General features: G+C 44.2%; 1 protein-coding gene across 4 annotated transcripts in view; it reads left to right on the top strand.

Annotated features, from left to right (window-relative positions):
* The window catches only part of XPNPEP1 (X-prolyl aminopeptidase 1), a 32433-nt gene extending 15959 nt beyond the window's left edge, over positions 1-16474 (top strand). For all 4 annotated transcript variants that reach the window (XM_075107267.1, XM_075107268.1, XM_075107266.1 and 1 more), the window contains 13 exons: positions 222-303; positions 1251-1461; positions 5037-5126; positions 6454-6504; positions 7653-7711; positions 8408-8485; positions 9012-9083; positions 10885-10945; positions 11771-11840; positions 12983-13156; positions 14017-14093; positions 14795-14893; positions 15938-16474. In XM_075107267.1, the coding sequence (XP_074963368.1) occupies positions 222-303; positions 1251-1461; positions 5037-5126; positions 6454-6504; positions 7653-7711; positions 8408-8485; positions 9012-9083; positions 10885-10945; positions 11771-11840; positions 12983-13156; positions 14017-14093; positions 14795-14893; positions 15938-16066 (1253 nt within the window). In that variant the 3' untranslated portion in view covers positions 16067-16474. The remainder of the gene's footprint in view (positions 1-221; positions 304-1250; positions 1462-5036; positions 5127-6453; positions 6505-7652; positions 7712-8407; positions 8486-9011; positions 9084-10884; positions 10946-11770; positions 11841-12982; positions 13157-14016; positions 14094-14794; positions 14894-15937) is intronic.
* The last annotated feature ends 632 nt before the right edge of the window (positions 16475-17106 follow it).

The raw sequence follows: 17106 nt of genomic DNA, 5'->3' as shown, positions 1-17106 counted from the left end.
ATGGGAGTGTCTAAACTACAGTTCTGGTGCCATCTCCTGGCAAAACCTTAGGATTGCTGGAAAAGCAGCAGGATGTGGGACAGCTGGGTGGGAGCTGGACCCATGGCCTGCACCAGTGACGACTCATTGCTTGACTGTGTTTTGCTGAGATTATTTTTGGCTTTCTCCAATGTTGCAAAAGATGAACCAGGACTGTGATTCTTGGCGTTCTTATTTTCCAGGGCTTTTCAACCTCCGAGGCTCTGATGTTGAGTACAATCCTGTGTTTTTTGCATACGCCGTCATAGGAATGAACACAATCAGGTGCTTGTATTCCCCTCTTCTGTCCCCCAAGATGCATTTTTCTGTGCGAAAGCTGTTCTAGCAAAGTATTTGGCTTTTGAAAATGCCTACGCTCAGGCGCTTTAATGTCCTTTCTGAGCACTTTTGTCTTCAGTGTTAATTACTCTCCTCCCCTGATCAGAGCTAGAGAGGCAGCCAAGAACTCTGCTGTGCTCCTCAGCACCTCGGCTGACTTGCTGGGTGACCTTGGGCATGATGGCTCACCCCTCTGTCACCTTGAGATAACATGGAGGGCCCTTCGGTGAAATGTGGGTAAGAGTCAACACTGGCCTGGACATTGGAAAACTTTTCTCTAATGTCATTGATGAGTCACTTCAAAACTGCAGGGACTGTGTAGAAAAGTTTCAGGGCTGGCTTATGACAGAAGGCTTCTTTTCTGTGACTGCCCCGTGTAATGAGCCTCAGCAAACACAAGTCTTTTAGAGGCATCTCCAAGCTGCTAGCAAGATGCATCTGAGGTAAAACCTGGCTGGGTGAGTACAGGTTGTATGTGAAGGTTGAGCTGAACTTTCCAATTCAGTGAAAGCCAGAACAATGGGGTACTTAAAACAAGAGTAGCTTTTCCATTTCCAGATGTTACCCTTAAAAATTAGAGAATGCCCATTATTTACCTCTGTTAGTCTCTCCTGCTTGAAGCACAGTGATGGGATACAGCCGTTCTGAGTGTCATAGAAACAAAAATGCGATCAGCTCCTTTCCTCTCAGCTGAGTGGTACATCTTAATTTCAAAGCAGGACTTAAGCAGTGTGAAGGCCAGTGGTTAAAACAATATAGAACAAAGTATAGTGCATAATTAACAAACTCCTTTCTCCCTGAAATGTCACCAGAATGGTTTCTCCTTCCCTCCTTTACTCCAACTACTGTCAGATGTGGTCCCACCTATCTACTCTATCTGAATTGTTTCTCAGGCTCTTCATTGATGGTGACCGGATGATGGACCCAGCTGTGAGGGAGCACTTACAGCTCGACTCCACCGTGGAGCCTGAGTTTAAAATCCAGGTGATGCCCTACGGATCTATCCTGTCAGAGCTGCAGACTGTTGGTGCAGGTCTCTCACCCAAGGAGAGAGTGTGGCTCAGTGACAAAGCCAGCTATGCTCTGACTGAGGCCATTCCCAAGGTTAGTGGCCCTTGCAAGGGAAAATACTTTTCTCCTCTCTGCTCAGCGTGGTCAGGAACGGTGTTAATGAGGGCAGCTGGTCTCAGCTTCCCCTCTACAAAGCATGATGCAGGCTGGAGCTTGTGCAGAAGGGATCCAGCCATGCTGAGGTATTGAGAGTTTGTTAATCCTGGGGTTGCTCTTGCTGGACCTGCCCTTCCAACTCACTAAGCCGATTTACCCAAAGAATTGTCAGCTTAAGATAAAACAAGTACAGTGAGAGAGACGAGGGAGAGAGGGGGTAGGGTGAACTTGGGTCATTCTGTCCGTGGCTGGAGCATCAGCCTTATGTGGACCAGCAGTAAGAGCTGGAAGCTTGCAGAAGCAAGAAAGTTGAGCAGGACTTTTGGGAGGGGGCATTGGAGGGGACACTGAGCTGAGTGTCTGAAGATGGTTCCCCTTATTTATTTCAGTGGCTTGGGGATATCAGTCAATATGTGACATCTTGTACCGAAGACAAGAGGGACAGGGCAACAGAGTTGTTGCAGCAGGGAACCTTGTGAGGACACAGATAACCTGCAGGCACTGGTTGTCTATGCAGTGAGTGCATCTGCTGAGGGACAACTGTAGCATCAGAATAATTTTGGTACATCTGTACTTCCTATATCTTACCCTTGTACTTGAACTTGCCTGTCTGGGAGCCCTGCAGTCCATATTACAGTAGTCATGAAAGGAGATGCTTGGGGAAGGACACAGCAGCAACTATGGACAGATATGCCAGTTTCCATGCATCTTGTGTACATCTCTTGTTTGCTAGAGATCGCATTCTCTGGAATGCCATCCACTTTACAGAGCTAGATATCTAGTACCTAACAGGTACTGTGAGTAAATATGGCTGGGAGTCAGGGTCCAGTGGGTTTTTTCCAGATGTTGCCTTGGAAGACCGGACCCGCTGAACAGAATCAGTGTCTGTGCTGGGTTACTAAAGAGTCCGGGCTTCCTGCCTGAGAATCGCAGGGCTCGGATGAAGGGGTCACTGAAGGAAGAACTAAATTGCAAAAAGTGTTTGGCCGCAAGTCTGTGTTCACCCACCACCAGGTTTCTGTCTCCACCAGGCAGGCAGATATCTCCTGCCTGTTTCACATGCTGCAGGTGTGTGTATAATACAGCCGTACCAGTGACAACAGAGCTAACTCATGGGGCCTGAAGGCTTTTTCTGTACACAGGAATTTTAAGGGTGGCCTCAGCTTTGTGTATTCTGAAAGACAAAATCCCAAGAGCAGGGTCTGTTCGTGTCTCCCCAGGCTGCCACAGTTCGTTACCAGCACAAATCTCTGCATAAACTCTCCAGCTCTCATGGCCAAAATAGCAGGAACCATGCATTATTTTTCTTCAGTGATGAGATTCACCTTAATAGCTTCATTGCTATTGGTACATTGGGGCATACGATAAAACCAAACAGGTCTGGAAAGTTTTGTTGCTTTCAACATATCCCTTTAATATGGGATGTGGCTCTCTGTGCCTTTGCAGTGACTTGAGGGGAATGTGCAGTTTGCCTTGTGTGGTGTTTTTTATTTTAAAAACCAGCAAGACATGTACGTGAGCAAGACAGACCTTTTTTTGCCGCTGCTCAGGGTTAAATCTGACCTATCAATCCATTTCTCCATGCAAATGGCCTCTTAATACAGAATACTGACATTTTGCCCAATTTCTTTCATTCAGAGTAGCAGAAAGCATAGAGTCTATGGAGCATTCAGGATAAATTGTTGTTGCTCTTTTGACTTGAGTAGAATACCCCTTGCTGTAGTTGGCGTCAATGGACTAACCCCAGTTTGGATAAGTTGCTGTAGATGATTTATGCGGAGCATCCATATGGAGAAGCACAGCAGGCCTGGCCTGGATTAAGGAATGTAATGAATTGTAGTGACATTATTTACCCCATTAGCACTGGAAGTCTTGGCTGATACTGAGTCATTACAGTGCTACATGCCCTCTGTACTCAATGGGAGAGTCCCTGCCTCAGGGAGCATTGTGCAACCGAAAGCAGGAGAGGAAGGACTGAAATGTCTTGATTAAGAACCACTTAGAGAGTCACTGAAAGAGTGAAAGGTTTTCCAGTTCCTCATGCTGGGCATTTTTCTCTGTCTCTACACCGCTCTACACCAGCTGAGCAACTGGCCTGGGGTGCTTTGAAGAACACTAGCGCTGCAAGTCCATCTACTGTCTGTCTCCATTAAAGCCTGTCTCCACTAAAGCCAAATATTGACACTGGCAAAAATCCAGTCCATTATTAAACACAGATCTGCCTACAGATTTATAGATTTGCCTACAGCTCCAGGTAAATATGCTTTTCACAGAAGATTAATAGAACCTACCAGTATCTATAAAAGGCAAGCCCATCTAAGAATCTGACTGTTGGGAAGTTTTGTCCTGATTCTGATAAAAGGACTTCTCTGCCTTTCTTGTGGCTTCTTCAGTATTTTAGTTTCTGCATAATATAGTGTAACTGTCTTGCTATTTTTAAGAGTTTGGAAACTGTAAGCCTGTAGGATTTTTGTGAAATTGGCCTTTGCTGAGGGTCTACCAGGCCTTTCCCATGAATTTGAGTGGTGTTTATTTGTATGCTGGTGCATTGAGAATAGGAAACCAACATATTGCTTGGGCTGTGCTTGTGTAGATGCTCATCCCATCTGCTGATATATAATGGGTAGAGCAGAGAACTGTGGGGCAAGACTTCATTTTTGTCCCTTCTTCTGACGCCAGGTGTGATGAGGCTTGGGCAAGTCACTTCAGTTGATGAATTTCTGAAGACATGCTCAGAATCAGCCAAGCATTTCTGCTAATCTAAGGACAGCTGATGTTTGGGGAGGTGCACAGTGGTAAGGGATTGGTTACTAGTTCTTAATGCAGGGCCATGCCGTCCATGCACAGGAAAGCTTTCTCTCAAACTGCTGATGTAAGCTCCTTTTAGAAGTGGACAGCATGTAAAGCTCAGCTTTGCAAATGCTTTTGATATTTCTTGGGGCTCTGATGTGTTTGTCAGAGCTGCTGATGATTAGAAGAGGAGTTGCTCAGTGCTGGAGGAGCCACAGCCTTGAAGGGCCCCCTGCCAGGTTCAATTCCAGTTATTGGTACTTGGGCTGGGTATCTTTGCTCCCTGCTGCTTGAGGGTGACAGTCAGGTAACAAGTCAAGGTGATTTTGGTCTGTTTGTGCAGCCTAAGTTCCACCTTAGTCCCTGGGATTGGTGTTTCTCATCGGTTTTCTCTGGGCCTTTAGTGTACATCAGCAACAGGAAATCCATGGCTCAGACATTGATATATATGGTATTTAGGATATCCAGATCTTCACTCTGCTTCATGACAAGCTGTTGACCCTTTAGTTCCTTGGATTTCTCTGTGGCTCTTCTTCCTTTAGTCAGGGACTGTTTCTCCTCTTTATTCCACAGTGCACTTAGCTGACTACGGGCAACGAGTATCTCACAGTGCTGAAGGTTGAGAGAGACTGTCGAAGTACAAATTGTGGCCAGGTTGAGTTATTAAATCTGTAGGATTATGTAGTCTGATTAATCTACAAGTAATCCCTGTCCTACTGCAGGCTTACCGATACCTCACCCCATATACCCCCATCTGCATTGCAAAAGCTGTGAAGAATGCATCGGAAACAGAAGGCATGAGAAGAGCACATGTAAGTGAAGTCTTGAGAGCCTCCTTGCACATGGCCAGAGGTTTGCTTTACATTTAGGGAAAGAAATTACATTTTCATTTCAGTTTTAATGTTTTGTATTAAAAAGCAAATAAGAATTTGGATGGCAGGATAAAAATGGTTTTCTGTCAGACATTTACTGCTGTTGAAGCAGGATTTTTTGCTTGTTTAGCATTCCCTTGGAGTGAAGAACATTTGTAATAGCATGAGGAGCCAACCTTGCTCTGTTGGAAGACCACGCAGGCTTGAGAAGTGTTGTTTAGAGTATGGGCCCTCAAAGGGATGTTCTTTACCTGTTGCTAGTTCTGTTGTCTTTCTCAGTGGAGTCTTCAAATTGTTATCACTTGAATAAATACAGACTAAAGAACACAGAGATATTCATCAACACATGGTGCAAAACACAGGCCAAGATATTCAGAAGCAGCCAGTGTCTTCAAAGCACTCTGTTTTTGTGTCATCATCATGGCACTGGAAATGAGGCTGATTTCCCAGGAAGCTTCATATTTTCAAGCAAAGAAGCTGCCTGTGAAGCAGATTCATGGTGGGGTTGAAGTTTTCTCTTGTTTATTTCCTGTTAATTTGCAAGCAGCAGTTTTCATAACAGGAGAAATGTGCCACTTAAAGCAGGGCTGGCAATTCTGGACTTGTCTCATATTTTCTGCTAGCTTCTTGGGAACTGCTGCTTTCTATTTCAATGTTTTTCTTTCCCTGTTAGTTAAGGGAAAGTAGAAATACTTGAGCAGAGACACTTTGTTACCTGCCACACAAGGACAAAATTGTGCCTTGCTCTTGTACACTTGTCTCCTGCTTCTTGCCCTTGCATACTGCAAGCATGTAGAAAAAAAGGAAGAAAAATGGGGCTTATCAGGGAAGAGAGAAGCCAGGAGCTGTGTGACAGAGACTCGGCGGTGACCCTGTGCCCGAAGCGCATGTTCCCCTGTCGCATCACCAGATGTGTCGCATGGTTAGCTTCCGCGATCTGATATACAAATCTGGTGCGTTGAAACAAAAGAGACTTGAAAGTCATGTGTGGGGTAAAGCCAGTGTTTGCTGAGTACTGGGTAATTCTTCACAATAAGATGCTTCCCAGCAGTAAACTTTTATTGATGTTTGTTTAATTGTCCAGATACATTTCCAGTGCTTGAATTAATTACAGGATGCAGAACCTGGAAAGACCTCTTAGATAATATCTTAGTTTGTGTTTCTGAAACTTGCAGGTCAAATTCCTTTGCATCAAAAACTGTTTGTGCTGAGGTTTGATAATTTTTTTTCTTCTCAATTCCCTTTTCTTGTGCCTATTTTAACATAGATTAAAGATGCTGTTGCCCTTTGTGAACTCTTTAACTGGCTGGAGAAAGAGGTAGTGTATTAATTTTTTTTAATTTGGAGATTTTATTGCTATGTAAAATTCTTCATTAGCATAAACTTTTTGATAGTCTTTATAGTGCCAGTGCCTTTGCTAAAAGAGGGGAAACAGCTGGGGTTTTATCTGTGTTTTTTTTGGAATTTTAATCACGCTTTCATCCAAGGCTGCATGAATTTTTTTTAAAACATGCTCCCATTCATTTTACACAGACCAAAGCCAGAGTGGGTAAGAAACTACCTGAACAGGCTTAATATAGTGTTAATACTCTCTTGTGCTGGCTTGGTAGTATAAACCGTGAAATAATATCCAGTTTAGTGCAATACTTTGGAATTATTCTCATGATAATCAGTGTTGTCTGGCAGCATGGACAGATTTGACATTTAGGAATGGAGAGGTGCAGTCATGCCCATGTGCAGTGAAAATGGGATAAAAACAAATTACTCGTGTTTTCTCTGGGTTAGAAGTACCCAGTGAAGGTGCAGAGTGCCAGGTGTTACACAGCAACTTGCTAAGCTGTGCTCCTTCTGTGCTACTGCATATCTGAGTCCATTGACTTTATCTCTGGAGATGGTTTGGTGACTTCCAGAAGGTGCCTTTTTACATGTCTGAGTACCTCAGGAAGTCTGCCTCAGGGGTAATGAAACCTAGCTCTTGCTCCCCTTTGCCTGTTGTCCAGTCCTGGGGAAGTTGTGTCACAGGCTTTAATTTACCAAATGCCTAAAGTAAAATTTAATGTCCTTTGTTTTTCCTGCAACTGCTTCCATTTCTGATTTTAAAGCGTAAAAATTCTGCTAATATCATGGGCTGTTGGAGAGAACTGCTTAAGCTTAGTGTAACCTCTTCTCTGAAGAGATGACGCCTTGTGAGATGTTGCCTCTGTACATATCTCAGTGAAGTTAATACCGCACTAACTGCTCCCTAGTCAGGGTTCAGCAATCCTTCTGTGACCATCTCTGCTTCCTGCTTTTTACATGCTCTGCACAATATTACTAGGTTTGTGTTTGTCATTACTGAGGAATGAGGGCAGAAAACATGGAAAGACGCCACTTCAGGACTGGGTTTCATAGTGGCGTCATGCTTAAGCATATAGCATTTTCTTTGCTTGTCGAGGTACTAATTCAACCTATGCCTTTGTCCACTAGGTTCCAAAGGGAACAGTAACAGAAATAATAGCTGCAGACAAAGCGGAGGAGTTTCGCAGGTAAAAAGTAACTCCCCTGTGAGGATGTTTTCTGGGTGGTGTTTTTATCATTTGTTTTTATTTTATTCTTTAGAAATCCACCTCACTCGCAGATATATTTTACCTGAGGACAAACCATTACTACAGGATTTCTTTGAACACTTGAAAGAGTTGGGGAAGAATTGGGTCTCTTGGGAGATACAAGTCCCAGCCCACTGGATCCTATCTGCTTTCCTTTTGAGAAAGCAATGAGGAGTGCCGCAGGTTAGGATGCTTAAATATGAGACAGTTGCTTTTTCACCACAGAGGAGTTGATGTAAGCGTTAGGTTTCCTCCTCTTCTGATGGAAAATGAACATCATTTGTATTGAGAGATACTCCCATGTGTACATCAACAGGACTTCTAAAAATGCCTTAAGTAAATAAGTAACAAGGAAGACATTGTTCAGGACCTCCCTTTCCTTGGATGGTCTGGGTGGTGAGTTTTCTGCTTGTAAGGAAAGGGTAGAGGTGGAAAGCAGGTTTCTACACGGTTGGGAGGGTAGGGCTTTGGTTTGTACAATTCTCCTACCCAAGTGTGCTTGCCCAGATGGCTTTCAAATCTGAGGGGAGGGCTGGGGTGATGTGAAATTGGGGATGGGGCACTCACTCCAGGTGCCCCAGGTGCCTGGTGTGCTCCTCTCACTTGTGCTTTAGTGATTGCAATCTTCTCTTTCAGCCAACAAAAAGACTTTGTTGAATTGAGTTTTGCTACCATATCAAGCACAGGTCCAAATGGAGCCATCATTCACTACAAGTAAGAGAAACACAGCTTCTCCTTTCATCCTTCAGCAAACATAGTTAGAATGAGCTGCTTTGGGGAGTCACAACAGAGTACTCCAGGGAGATGTAGTTAGTGGTGATTGTCATCTTGCTTTATTCCACCTGAGTTTCCACACATAGTAAGAGATCTCTCTCTGCTGGCAGCATGCATGTATTATGATGCTGATCTGCTCAGGGAGCCTAGAAAAGGGTTATTTTGGGGGTAGAAGTCTGGGAAGGTTGAGTATGAAGTGTAAACTGTTCTGAAATATGTCCGGGAACAGATGTTGAGGTTTTTGCTAGAAGCAACAAAGCTATTCTCTGTATTGTAGTGCTATTTACTGTAGACAAATACAGTCCTCAGTATGATCCCTGGATCAGCATGTGTGGGATTTCCATCACTGCTACGAGAAATCAGAGCCGACACATCCAAGCTTGCACTTAATGTGGTTTCTGAACTGCAGACGTGGGCTGGAGACCTTAAAACTGTGAAACAAAAAACTTTGTGTTTAACTGAACAGGCCGGTTCCTGAGACCAACAGAACGCTGTCTGTGAACGAGATCTACCTCCTGGACTCAGGAGCACAGTACAAGTGAGTGGAATGAATGGTGCTGAACCACTACGTTTTCTGTTCCCTGTGACCACCTACAGGGTCAGCTCACAGGTGCTGTGGCAAGCATGTCAATGTGTAGGTTTGAGTGCAGTGCCATTTCAAAGAGAGCCTGCTTATTGTATCCCCTCTGGAGGGAGTTATTGGGATTCTGAATATAGCCAAGTGCATCAGTCAATGGGTGACTGCTCTGTGACAGGAGGCCCTGAGCTGGGCTTAGGACAGCAGACTAGGGCTGCTGGCAAGCCTTGTCTGGGGTAGGGGATGAGATCTAAAAGTACAGTTCCTGTCTGAGTCACATTACCAGTGGGATGGTGGGTGTGCTGTAGCTGGGGGTGCATGTTTCTGTCTGTTGCAGCTCTGCTCACCTGGCTCATTGGTGTTAGAGCTGCAGGGAACAGGCCTGACTGCCCTGGTTTAGCCTTGGGCTGCCTACACAGCAGCCTGCACAGCTGAGTGAGGCACCTACCCTGCCAAGGTCTGCCCTGTGGGCAGATTTGACTGATGTTGAGGTCAGAACAAGGTGGGGCAAAGGAGCAGGACAGCACTGCCCTGTGGTGTTCTCTGCCTTTCCAGAGAGAGACTCAGAGGCAGGGTTTCTCATCCCAGTGGTGACTTGGGTCTCAGGTGTGTTTCTGGGAAGGCGTCATGCCTGTTGACTCACTCAGTGCTGTTTTGACAGTGCCATTCAGTGGCCTCAATCTCTGCAGCTGTTTACTGTGGAAATCTGACTCTATGGAAAATGAAAGAAGGGGTGTTTTTAACCAGTGTAAATAGATGAGAAGTGGCTTGTTCAGAAAAATGCAGGACAGGCCTGACTGCTCCTTTGAGATGAGCTTTGTCTTTAGAGCTATGCCTTTTTGTTAGGTCAATCAGGAAGAGCTTTGAAAAAGAACCATACAGACACCCTTTGGTAAGATATTTACAAGGACATCTTTTTTTCCTCCCCTCTGATGGCTTGAGTAATGGTTTCCTTAGTGCAGCTATGAAAAGCAGCCCTTTGAATACAATATAAGCTGGACATCAATGGCACTTACAACAACATTGTGACAAGGGTGCTCTGCTTGTCCCTGCTGAGAAATTAAACCGTGAGTCCTTTGTGTCCATGGCCTGTGTGCCGGGGAAGAGTGTAGGCACAGGAGTGAGTGTTTCAAAGGAAATCCATTATTTCAAGAGCCTCTGTGTTTTTGATAGCAGGCTTAAATTGATATTTGTAGAAGGAACTTAGAGCCAGTTTGTGACATCTCAAACTAACTCCTATCCAAATGCTGGATAACTTCTAGAAGTCTTAGCACAAGACACCTTCAGGATGAAAGGGACTCTATACCCCCTTACCCTACCCTCTTCTGAACTAGTAGCTGTCATTTGTACATATTTATATATTTTTAAGCTGCTAATGAATCATCTTCCATAGAAATAGACTACATTTGGCCTTCTCTGCTGTGTTCTCAATGGGCAGGTATCAGTTGCTAAACCTCAAATTAGCATCATTTTTTATGAGCAGTTTAGCTTCTAATTTGCAAAGAGCTTTGGGATGCTTATGGATGAAAGATAACATTTTGAATTGTAAATCATTATTGCTACATCTGGGACATGTGTGTTCAGGAATTCTTGAGATGAGGAACTGTTACATCATCAGTCTTGCATAGCACAGAGCAGATGACTACCCAATTATGAGTTTGGTTGGTTTGCTGCAGTGTGACTGGATTTTCTGTGCATTCTCACTTTGATCTTTATTTCTCTGCCATTCCTTTGCTTCCTGCATCTTTGTTTACCTCTGAAGAGATGGTACAACAGACGTGACCAGGACAATGCACTTTGGCACACCATCAGCCTATGAAAAGGTAAGTTGGCATCTCAGTGTGGTTTGTTTGTGATCTGACCCTTATTATTAGAGGTACTTAAAATAGTAATGTGACCTATTGCAATATAGTCACAGTGCTCTATCAAATATCATTTATTGTTAATATGTGACAGCATTTTGATAAAGACTGAAAAGGAGGCTGTCAGACTTCCAAAATATAAATTAAGTGATTTAGAGAATGACACCTTTCTATCTTAAAATGCACACATCTTCAAAGTCACGTCTTCTCTAAGAAATAATAAAGTCAGCGGGCTGAGGTTAAATATTACTGGCTTGTCCAACATGGGAAATAGGGGGGTTTAATTTAGTGCAAAGCTCAATGTCTAATGCAAAACTGCAGTAGTGGTTTGTGTCTAGTGTACCGTATCAAAAACCAGTCTCAGACTTATCTGAGGTCTGTGTTGGAAATTCAGCAATGTAATTTTGTTTATTTTAAATTGCCTTTTAAATTAAAACTAATTTCATCATTATAGTTCACTCAGTGATGAAAATATGCTTTAGGGTATGCTCAGGAAGTAAAACTACTGCCACAAAGAAAATCAGCCATATAGGTCAGGTGAATCTTGCTGCTAAACCTGCAGTCTGACTTTGTGACACACTCTCCATAATTAGCGGAGAAGGATCTTTAGATTAATTTAAACCTTCTGCTCATGGCTTGCTTTGGCATTGCCACCTATAGGAGAGCATGAGCAAGTCTTTCCAGATCCTCCACAATTTTCTACAAGATGCAGTCTTTCTTTCCATTCCTGGGGAAGACAAAGTTTTGCTGCTCCCTGTTAACCTATGGCACACATTTCTTTGTCAGGAATGCTTCACCTATGTCCTGAAGGGCCATATAGCTGTGAGCGCAGCCATCTTCCCAAATGGAACCAAAGGTAGGTTGGTGATTTGGAGTGTTTTGACCACAGCAATGACCTCTGAAGAACCATTAAGTGGTCTGACAGCAACATTATGGCTGACAGGTCAGATGTTCGGCAGATGTTCATGTAACTGTCTGTGTTAGTGTCCATCACAACATTTTGGACTCTGGATTACCGACGCCTTCTGTCTTGGCATCAACCAATGCTGAAAATTTGGAGGGGGAAGGTCTGAAGTGCTCTGGTTCTAGGGTGACAGTGATGTTCATTAGTCTGTGCTTGGAGGTTGTCTTCATGCTTTACTCATGGCCCTGCCAAAGCTACTACTTTCCAGCTTTAAAAGGACCAGCTAATTATCTTCCAGTTAATGTGGAATCTCTTTTATCAGTGAGCAGCATGGGAAAATGACACACAAAGGAGCTGTTTTGATTTTGCACAGGAGAAGCTGTGACATATATTCACCCCTGGTGAATTTGTTGCAGAACTATTTTCTTCCTGATCAGAAACTTTACGCAAAGATGCCTCCTCTTAGTTTTCTCCAGTTTGTGTTTTTGGGGAGGTGAGGAAAAAGCAGCTGTGAAGTGTTATGAGAAACCCCAACTGAAACTGGAGGGTGTCTGAACTTGGACATACGGGCTTGGTGTTCACATGCAGGCAACAGAAATTCTCTGCATTCTGGTTGAAACAATCTGAAATGACTGGCCATTCAGGCAAATATAACTGGAAGGTCTTCTACTTTGAGTTCACTTAGTGCAGCTACCCTTAAGAAAGGTACTGAATTCTCTGTGGGACAGTTAACCACTGGATTCCTTCCTGAAAACCATAGTGGAGCAATCAGCAGTGCAATGTTTCTGTTACAGACCATCTTCTGAAGGGCTGTGTAACAGGAGGAGGAGGAGGGGGACAACATGCTCTTTAGTTGAGAAAGGGCTTGAATGTCAGACTTGCCAAATCTGCCCTGTAACTTCTAACAATCCAATGACTTCCTTTCTTTGGTGGGTGGTAGTCTTTTTTGAGGGCGTGGTGGTTTGTTTGTTTGTTTGTGTTTATTTTTTGCAGGTTTTCCATGTTTGAGCCTTCAGTGTATTATCAGCATCTCTGATGGAGCCTGACTTGGTCAAATTCTCTCTCCATGTCTGTCTCTTCCCCTTGGTCTGCAGGTCACCTTCTAGATTCCTTTGCCCGCTCTGCCTTGTGGGACTGTGGTTTGGATTACCTGCATGGGACAGGACATGGAGTTGGCTCTTTCCTAAATGTGCATGAGGGTCCTTGTGGTATTAGCTACAAAACCTTTGCAGATGAACCCTTGGAGGCTGGCATGATCGTCTCTGATGGTATTTAGCGTTGGTGATTCTCTCTGGTTACTGGGGAGGGACTCTTCAAGATGTAGATAAATCTGACAGTGGAGTAAAGGAAAGGTGGGATCATAAGCTCTGGGCTTGTCTCCTCAGTTTGTTATTTGAATTGTCATTTAAGCTCTCTAGGTAAAGACCCTCATTTTAGCTCTTTTACCTTCCATACAGCATCTTTGCAGTCAGGTGCTGCAGGCCTGCTCTCTACAGTGCAAACCTCAGCAGAGCTGTGCTGCTGACCAGCCCAGCTATGGCATGCTGCCTTCCATTCTGAGGTGGAAGAGTTGGCTACAGTACAAGGTGGACACCAAGCTTTCAGGAGCTAATCCTGTCTTTGCTATGGGCTATTTGAGGCAGCTCTTAAATCTTTACATGCCTTATTCTTCCAGCGGTAAATTAATAGCCTGCTGGGGTTTGCTGAGAGACTTACTTCCTTCAGGGCTGCAAAGTCCTCTCAGGGAGTCAGGGGAGCACTGTCTAAAATAAGTGTTTTGGGGAAGGGCTTATCCACCTGCCTTTCATAGACATTAATATTTTCAGAGTTTCTGGTATTTGGAACTCATGTACTCTGTGCTCTCTCTTGACTTGCAAGGAGACTCTCTGAGCTTCAGGGCTGTCTGTCTTGTTTCTCCTCTCTTTGAGAACTGTTGCTGTCACCTTGCTCGGGGCTTCTGTGCGGATTAAGGAGAGTCAGGAATTTATTTGCCTCTGTGGATGTCTGATGTCAAGATTGCTTAGTGACTTCTGTGGACTAAAGCCATGGAGGGGAAGTTTGGCCATAGGGAATGAGTATTTGCACAGTGCAGCTATGTGGCTTAGTTAATTACTGTCTGTTTCTGCAGAGCCTGGGTATTATGAAGATGGGTCCTTTGGGATCCGAATAGAAAATGTTGTTCTCGTGATCCCTGCTGAAACCAAGGTGAATGACCTGCTCGAGATGCACCTTTCTCTGTGACTCACCGGTTGTAAAACTTAAAGTACTGGAACTTGAGGTGGGACCATGCTGCAGACAGTTGAATCCTACTCAAGACTCCTGGTTTCCAAAACCATGCTTTGGCGAAGACTGATTCCAAGTCTCCCTTACTAATGGAGGCACAGAAGACAGTTCTGCTTCTGCAGAATTTCAATAGGTTGGAATGTGTATGTGAGAGTTGTTTTGAAGTGCTTTCTGTCTGGATGTTAAAGACCAGAAGCATCTTTATTCAGCCCCTTGGAGTCATTGCTGTAGCATTGGTTGATCTTCTCAAGTTGGGATTTTCTTCTGTGATAGAACGTCCTCAGTGGCAGTAGAAACAAAACTACGGACAGATTTTGACATTATAATTGCCAGTCTGGCTGGGTTATGCTTTTAGAAATGCAGACTATAGTTTGGCATGTAGTCATCAGGCTGAGTCCTGTGCAGTTGTGACCTGGGACATGGCCTTTAAAAAGTGACCATTGAAAGAAATAACTGAGATTTATATTGAGATTCTTTGCTTGAACTGTTAAGGAAAAGTTGCTACCTCCTCATCTGAATGCTACATGGGTTGTTCTGTAGTGATGACACGAACCCAGGAGTAAGCATGATCTGGCTAGAGCCATTTTTAAAAATTTACAACCCTGTTTGTCTTTCTGCTGCAGTACAATTTCAAAAACAGAGGGAGCCTGACTTTTGAACCCTTAACCCTGGTTCCAATCCAGACGAAAATGATTGATGTTAATTTGCTGACACAAAAAGAGGTAAGTGAAAAACAGTAGGTTTGCATTGCCTTCTTTGCACTAGAACCAGCTTGTTCTGTTCTGTTTACAAGAACCACTGGCCTCTGTTCCATTTCATAGATCCAGAGAGCAATGCTGAGCAATCTGACTTAAATTTAACTTGATCCAGCTTTGAGTGGGAGGGTAGAATAGACGAGCTCTCCAAAGGTCCTTCCAATCTAAATTATTCTATGACAAAGGCAGCAAGGACCCCTCCGATGATGTTGTTTTGGTAGTTCCCTTCATATGATATTTTCCACTATCTCCTCTTTTCCTACTGCTGCCTGAATTTGCTTCTGTCAGACTATCGTGATATCTTTCCAGAGACTTACACTAATGACTGTCCATGTTGTTGCTGGTATCCACTCGTGACCAATCCCATTCAGCCACAACACGTTCTGCAGCACATATGGGCTCTGAGCAGACATCAGTGATACCTGTTCAGCAGCATTTATTTCTGAAATAGCTTCATACTCTAAACTTTCTGTTTAGATCTCCCACTACCGTCACCATGACATATTTCATCGTGTTTTTCTACCATGCTCTTTATTTTGCCTCAACCCATTCTCCTTTTCTGAATTATAATCCTATTTGCATTTTCTTTTTCTGAAGAGGACTGTGAAGAGTACCGTAAGGTTACCTTTTCAGATCAATAGGGCAGCTTGTGTCTCAGGACTGCATTGTTCAGTTACAAATTTGCAAAGCTGTTCACTAGGCCATGCCAAGGTAGCTATTCTGAGTTGCTGGAGGCAGTGATTTGCTGAGACTTTAAACACTTGTCAGCTGAACTGAACCTTGGCTTCTCTGAAAACCTGGGACTAATTGCTTCAGTTCCTCCCCAATCAAATTTACAAGTCACTTCCATGTATTAGAGATCTGTCTCTTTGGGACAGGATCCTGTCTCAGCGTAAGAGCTCGAGCCCAAGAAGCACAAGGGCCTACAAATGTCTCTGGCCGTACACAGCTTGTAAGGGCACCAACTCTTCTGTGTTTATACTGAATGTCATAACCCCTTTCTTCCTCTAGTGTGACTGGGTGAACGACTACCATCAGAAGTGCAGGGAAGTAATTGGAGCAGAACTGGAGAGGCAAGGCCGGCACGAAGCTCTTCGGTGGCTCATACAGGAGACGGAGCCTCTCAGCAGAGTTCAGTAGCACCACAGTTGTCTGGTGTGTAGAACATCAGGACCACTCGGTGTCACAATCATCTATGTCTTCTTGGCCCTTGACACCACTGGAAGAATGTTCTTCAATAAACCTCTGGAAATCAGGAGGGGATTTCATGTAGTGCGGGTAATGTGGGGATAAGGAAGGTTACTGTCTGAACAGGCTTTTTTTTTGGGGGGGAGGGGTTGAGAATAGCGAGCAAACAAAATAAATCAGCATGTTGCCTTTGAAACAGGGGTCTTATTGAAATAATGGTTCTAAGAGGCAATACTGGAATATTTTATACTGTCTGGTTTTTCACTGTGAAAACTCAGTATTTTTGCATACTTAAGTTCCAGTTGCTAAGATGCTACCCACACAGCAGGACTGATTACTGAATAAAAGATTCCAACCCGCTGTTTGCTCTGTCTGCCTTCTCTTGCAGTCAGTGATGTGTTGGGTTTGACAGCTTGAAAAAGGGCAAGAACCAGATAATTCCCCTTTATGTGTGCGTGCAGCTCAGACAGTGAAGAAATAGGCATAGGGCTGCCCTGTGCGAGGCGCTGGCAGATGTAACGAGAGGCCTGACAGTCAGTTCTGCCTGTGCTTTGTGGCGGATCGTGGAAGGGACGTGGTGACGCTGGGCAGAGGTTTATGTGTGCAGGGCACCCAGGCCAGTACTTCTGTCTGTTGTTATGGCTTAGTGAGTACTGACATAACCCTTGGCAGTGCAGGAGGTGTGGGCAGTATCATGGAATTGCAGCTCTTCCTGGACCGAAAGCAATTATTAAGTTAAAAAAAATTAATGCATACAATGGACAAAAGAAGGCCTCTGCAGCTTCCGTTGAAAATCAGCCGGGCCTTGGCTGCCGGGAGCCTTGCTCAGAGCGCCAGGCGGTGCACAAAGACATCTAGTGGTTAAGCGACCTACTGCAAGTTAAACGCAGGTATGAGAGCTTCCCTCCCCGGAGGGGGAGTTCTCTGCTCTGTGGTCTTCTGAAAGTCCCTGCGTGCAGGTGCATCAAGGCATTGTCCATAATGTTATGTGA

This window comes from Phalacrocorax aristotelis, chromosome 12 (genome assembly GCF_949628215.1).
Source record: "Phalacrocorax aristotelis chromosome 12, bGulAri2.1, whole genome shotgun sequence".
NCBI classification, from domain to species: domain Eukaryota; kingdom Metazoa; phylum Chordata; class Aves; order Suliformes; family Phalacrocoracidae; genus Phalacrocorax; species Phalacrocorax aristotelis.
This window is presented reverse-complemented; position numbering and strand designations above follow the sequence as displayed.